Source organism: Austrofundulus limnaeus, unplaced genomic scaffold (assembly GCF_001266775.1).
Source record: "Austrofundulus limnaeus strain Quisiro unplaced genomic scaffold, Austrofundulus_limnaeus-1.0 Scaffold523, whole genome shotgun sequence".
In the NCBI taxonomy this organism is placed as follows: domain Eukaryota; kingdom Metazoa; phylum Chordata; class Actinopteri; order Cyprinodontiformes; family Rivulidae; genus Austrofundulus; species Austrofundulus limnaeus.
In genome coordinates this window covers 66,667-72,973 of record NW_013952925.1, presented here as the reverse complement: position 1 = coordinate 72,973, position 6,307 = coordinate 66,667, and the positions used below count along the sequence as shown (strand labels likewise).

General features: G+C 32.9%; 1 protein-coding gene across 1 annotated transcript in view; it reads right to left on the bottom strand.

The window, feature by feature from the left end:
- Positions 1-6,307, bottom strand: part of LOC106530455 (inactive dipeptidyl peptidase 10) — a gene marked incomplete in the record, with an annotated part of 77,409 nt that overhangs the window by 21,862 nt on the left and 49,240 nt on the right. Inside the window, 2 exon segments of the mRNA XM_014026075.1 lie at positions 5,860-5,934; positions 6,074-6,168. Of these exon segments, the coding sequence (XP_013881529.1) occupies positions 5,860-5,934; positions 6,074-6,168 (170 nt within the window).

Genomic DNA, 6,307 nt, shown 5'->3' with positions numbered 1-6,307 from the left:
AACACAGCTAACAAACACAGCTAACGAACACAGCTAACGAACACAGCTAACGAACACAGCTAACAAACACAGCTAACAAACACAGCTAACGAACACAGCTAACGAACACAGCTAACAAACACAGCTAACAAACACAGTTAACAAACACAGTTAACAAACACAGTTAACAAACACAGCTAACGAACACAGCTAAAGAACACAGCTAACAAACACAGCTAACGAACACAGCTAACAAACATAGCTAACAAACACAGCTAACACTTAAACATTATTTGACTTGTAACTTTTACATTTATTCATTTAGCTGCAGCATCGTCACTTGTATTTATCTATTAAAGTTTTTAGCTATCTTTGTCTTATTTTCCTCTTTAGCTAGCCTTTTTGTCTTGTTTTTATTTTTGCTAACCTTTGTTACATTTAGCTTTAAGCTAGCTTTGTTATTTTTAGCTAATATTTTGCTATAGTAAACTATTATTTACCAGTCTGCCTTCTTTAGCTTTAAGCTCGACCTTTGTTACTTTTAGTTTTTAAGCTCCAAACTTGGATTTGAGAAGATCAAGGTTTTGGGTAATTCTATGGTAATTTTAGGTTGTAGCTCATGTTTTGCTGATTTTAGCTAAAATTTTGCTACTATTAGCTCCTAGTCACTAAGTTTGGCATTTTTGACTTTTAGCTAGGCAATTTTTTCTGCTAACATTTTGCTACTATTAGCTCCTAGTCACTAAGTTTGGCATTTTTGACTTTTAGCTAGGCAATTTTTTCTGCTAACATTTTGCTACTATTAGCTCCTAGTCACTAAGTTTGGCATTTTTGACTTTTAGCTAGGCAATTTTTTCTGCTAACATTTTGCTACTATTAGCTCCTAGTCACTAAGTTTGGCATTTTTGACTTTTAGCTAGGCAATTTTTTCTGCTAACATTTTGCTACTATTAGCTCCTAGTCACTAAGTTTGGCATTTTTGACTTTTAGCTAGGCAATTTTTTCTGCTAACATTTTGCTACTATTAGCTCCTAGTCACTAAGTTTGGCATTTTTGACTTTTAGCTAGGCAATTTTTTCTGCTAACATTTTGCTACTATTAGCTCCTAGTCACTAAGTTTGGCATTTTTGACTTTTAGCTAGGCAATTTTTTCTGCTAACATTTTGCTACTATTAGCTCCTAGTCACTAAGTTTGGCATTTTTGACTTTTAGCTAGGCAATTTTTTCTGCTAACATTTTGCTACTATTAGCTCCTAGTCACTAAGTTTGGCATTTTTGACTTTTAGCTAGGCAATTTTTTCTGCTAACATTTTGCTACTATTAGCTCCTAGTCACTAAGTTTGGCATTTTTGACTTTTAGCTAGGCAATTTTTTCTGCTAACATTTTGCTACTATTAGCTCCTAGTCACTAAGTTTGGCATTTTTGACTTTTAGCTAGGCAATTTTTTCTGCTAACATTTTGCTACTATTAGCTCCTAGTCACTAAGTTTGGCATTTTTGACTTTTAGCTAGGCAATTTTTTCTGCTAACATTTTGCTACTATTAGCTCCTAGTCACTAAGTTTGGCATTTTTGACTTTTAGCTAGGCAATTTTTTCTGCTAACATTTTGCTACTATTAGCTCCTAGTCACTAAGTTTGGCATTTTTGACTTTTAGCTAGGCAATTTTTTCTGCTAACATTTTGCTACTATTAGCTCCTAGTCACTAAGTTTGGCATTTTTGACTTTTAGCTAGGCAATTTTTTCTGCTAACATTTTGCTACTATTAGCTCCTAGTCACTAAGTTTGGCATTTTTGACTTTTAGCTAGGCAATTTTTTCTGCTAACATTTTGCTACTATTAGCTCCTAGTCACTAAGTTTGGCATTTTTGACTTTTAGCTAGGCAATTTTTTCTGCTAACATTTTGCTACTATTAGCTCCTAGTCACTAAGTTTGGCATTTTTGACTTTTAGCTAGGCAATTTTTTCTGCTAACATTTTGCTACTATTAGCTCCTAGTCACTAAGTTTGGCATTTTTGACTTTTAGCTAGGCAATTTTTTCTGCTAACATTTTGCTACTATTAGCTCCTAGTCACTAAGTTTGGCATTTTTGACTTTTAGCTAGGCAATTTTTTCTGCTAACATTTTGCTACTATTAGCTCCTAGTCACTAAGTTTGGCATTTTTGACTTTTAGCTAGGCAATTTTTTCTGCTAACATTTTGCTACTATTAGCTCCTAGTCACTAAGTTTGGCATTTTTGACTTTTAGCTAGGCAATTTTTTCTGCTAACATTTTGCTACTATTAGCTCCTAGTCACTAAGTTTGGCATTTTTGACTTTTAGCTAGGCAATTTTTTCTGCTAACATTTTGCTACTATTAGCTCCTAGTCACTAAGTTTGGCATTTTTGACTTTTAGCTAGGCAATTTTTTCTGCTAACATTTTGCTACTATTAGCTCCTAGTCACTAAGTTTGGCATTTTTGACTTTTAGCTAGGCAATTTTTTCTGCTAACATTTTGCTACTATTAGCTCCTAGTCACTAAGTTTGGCATTTTTGACTTTTAGCTAGGCAATTTTTTCTGCTAACATTTTGCTACTATTAGCTCCTAGTCACTAAGTTTGGCATTTTTGACTTTTAGCTAGGCAATTTTTTCTGCTAACATTTTGCTACTATTAGCTCCTAGTCACTAAGTTTGGCATTTTTGACTTTTAGCTAGGCAATTTTTTCTGCTAACATTTTGCTACTATTAGCTCCTAGTCACTAAGTTTGGCATTTTTGACTTTTAGCTAGGCAATTTTTTCTGCTAACATTTTGCTACTATTAGCTCCTAGTCACTAAGTTTGGCATTTTTGACTTTTAGCTAGGCAATTTTTTCTGCTAACATTTTGCTACTATTAGCTCCTAGTCACTAAGTTTGGCATTTTTGACTTTTAGCTAGGCAATTTTTTCTGCTAACATTTTGCTACTATTAGCTCCTAGTCACTAAGTTTGGCATTTTTGACTTTTAGCTAGGCAATTTTTTCTGCTAACATTTTGCTACTATTAGCTCCTAGTCACTAAGTTTGGCATTTTTGACTTTTAGCTAGGCAATTTTTTCTGCTAACATTTTGCTACTATTAGCTCCTAGTCACTAAGTTTGGCATTTTTGACTTTTAGCTAGGCAATTTTTTCTGCTAACATTTTGCTACTATTAGCTCCTAGTCACTAAGTTTGGCATTTTTGACTTTTAGCTAGGCAATTTTTTCTGCTAACATTTTGCTACTATTAGCTCCTAGTCACTAAGTTTGGCATTTTTGACTTTTAGCTAGGCAATTTTTTCTGCTAACATTTTGCTACTATTAGCTCCTAGTCACTAAGTTTGGCATTTTTGACTTTTAGCTAGGCAATTTTTTCTGCTAACATTTTGCTACTATTAGCTCCTAGTCACTAAGTTTGGCATTTTTGACTTTTAGCTAGGCAATTTTTTCTGCTAACATTTTGCTACTATTAGCTCCTAGTCACTAAGTTTGGCATTTTTGACTTTTAGCTAGGCAATTTTTTCTGCTAACATTTTGCTACTATTAGCTCCTAGTCACTAAGTTTGGCATTTTTGACTTTTAGCTAGGCAATTTTTTCTGCTAACATTTTGCTACTATTAGCTCCTAGTCACTAAGTTTGGCATTTTTGACTTTTAGCTAGGCAATTTTTTCTGCTAACATTTTGCTACTATTAGCTCCTAGTCACTAAGTTTGGCATTTTTGACTTTTAGCTAGGCAATTTTTTCTGCTAACATTTTGCTACTATTAGCTCCTAGTCACTAAGTTTGGCATTTTTGACTTTTAGCTAGGCAATTTTTTCTGCTAACATTTTGCTACTATTAGCTCCTAGTCACTAAGTTTGGCATTTTTGACTTTTAGCTAGGCAATTTTTTCTGCTAACATTTTGCTACTATTAGCTCCTAGTCACTAAGTTTGGCATTTTTGACTTTTAGCTAGGCAATTTTTTCTGCTAACATTTTGCTACTATTAGCTCCTAGTCACTAAGTTTGGCATTTTTGACTTTTAGCTAGGCAATTTTTTCTGCTAACATTTTGCTACTATTAGCTCCTAGTCACTAAGTTTGGCATTTTTGACTTTTAGCTAGGCAATTTTTTCTGCTAACATTTTGCTACTATTAGCTCCTAGTCACTAAGTTTGGCATTTTTGACTTTTAGCTAGGCAATTTTTTCTGCTAACATTTTGCTACTATTAGCTCCTAGTCACTAAGTTTGGCATTTTTGACTTTTAGCTAGGCAATTTTTTCTGCTAACATTTTGCTACTATTAGCTCCTAGTCACTAAGTTTGGCATTTTTGACTTTTAGCTAGGCAATTTTTTCTGCTAACATTTTGCTACTATTAGCTCCTAGTCACTAAGTTTGGCATTTTTGACTTTTAGCTAGGCAATTTTTTCTGCTAACATTTTGCTACTATTAGCTCCTAGTCACTAAGTTTGGCATTTTTGACTTTTAGCTAGGCAATTTTTTCTGCTAACATTTTGCTACTATTAGCTCCTAGTCACTAAGTTTGGCATTTTTGACTTTTAGCTAGGCAATTTTTTCTGCTAACATTTTGCTACTATTAGCTCCTAGTCACTAAGTTTGGCATTTTTGACTTTTAGCTAGGCAATTTTTTCTGCTAACATTTTGCTACTATTAGCTCCTAGTCACTAAGTTTGGCATTTTTGACTTTTAGCTAGGCAATTTTTTCTGCTAACATTTTGCTACTATTAGCTCCTAGTCACTAAGTTTGGCATTTTTGACTTTTAGCTAGGCAATTTTTTCTGCTAACATTTTGCTACTATTAGCTCCTAGTTAATATTTTGCCACTTTTAGCTTTTTGGCTAACCTTTTAGTGTATTTATCTTTACGCTTTGATCTTTGCTACAGGTACATTTTAGCTAGCTGTTGCTAAATTTAGCTTTCAGATTTTTGCTACTTTTAGCTTTTGGCTATCCTTTTAGCACATTTAACTAAGCTAGCGTGTAGGTACTATTAGATTTTATTTTGCCTTTTATTTTGCCTTTTCCTACTATTAGCTTCTAGTAAAAATTTTACCATTTTCTGGTTAGCCTTAGCCTTTGCTAATATTAAATTTTAGCTAGTTTTTGCTAAATTTACCATAAAGCTTTTTTATTAACTTTTAGCTATTGCCTTTCCTTTTAGTATATTAATTTACAGYTAGCCATTAGCTACATATGGACTTTTGAGCTCCTTATTCACATTTGAATATATCTAACCTTTAGCTAATTCAGAGTTGATTTTAAGTTGTGGCTTGTATTTACGTATTGCTGCTTTTAGATTATGTGTAAAATTTTGCAACTTTTAGGTTTTAGCAAGTTTTTTAGCTAACCTTTAGCTTCTGTTAGCTCCTAGTTAATATTTTTCCATTTTTAGCTTTAGGCTAGCTTTATAGTAYACTTCGCGTTAAGCTTGACCTTTGCTACCTTTAGATTTTAGCTAGCTTTTGCTAAATTTATCTTTTAGCCTTTTGGTACTTTTAGCTTTAGGCTATTTTTCAGTATATTTACCTTAGCTAGCTGTAGCTACTATTAGATTTTATTTTTATCTCCTTACTTTTATTTTAGTATATTTAGATTTTAACTAGCCGAGTGCTAATTTTAAGTTGTAGCTTTTGTTTAGCTACCTTTATCTTATAAAGTCTTTTACCTTTAAGTTTTAGCTAGTGTTTTGGTAATGTTAGCTTGGTGATGTGAATTTAGCTGAGAGCTTCAGGTAAAACCTTTGGTGTGTTCCTTTAATGCCGGTTAGCGCTAACAATAATAAGTTAATTTTAGTTTATTTAGTTTTGGCAGGTGTAAAACAGGTTCTGTAGACTGAAGCAGTGGAAGTGAAAAATATTAATAATAATTTAGAGGTTCTGACCCGTTTAACGTCATATCCCAGAAGAACAAAGTTCTGATCTGGAGAAACTGCAAACTTTGTCGCCTTAAACGTCGCCTGTGAAGAAAAAAATTAATTAAATTAAAGCGTGTTCCAACTAAAATACTATTTAAATGTCAAAAGTTTAAACTATATATTTATAGTAAAAGTATTTTTCCTGAGTTTCTAACTGAATATTTTTGAAAGTTTTTCTCACAAACGTTGTGTTTTTGATCAGGAGATCCATCTCGTAATTCAACGTGTTGACTTTGAAAACGTCTCCGTCCCAGCTCCGAAAGACGACTTCTGACGCTACAACAGAGAAAAAAATGTAATAATTTGTAGAAAAAAAACAACCTTTAAGGACTATAAACCATTAGAATAAAAATACATTAACATTATTAGTTAACAGAAACTCAGTTGGTCTCTTATTAAATTATTATTTTTATTG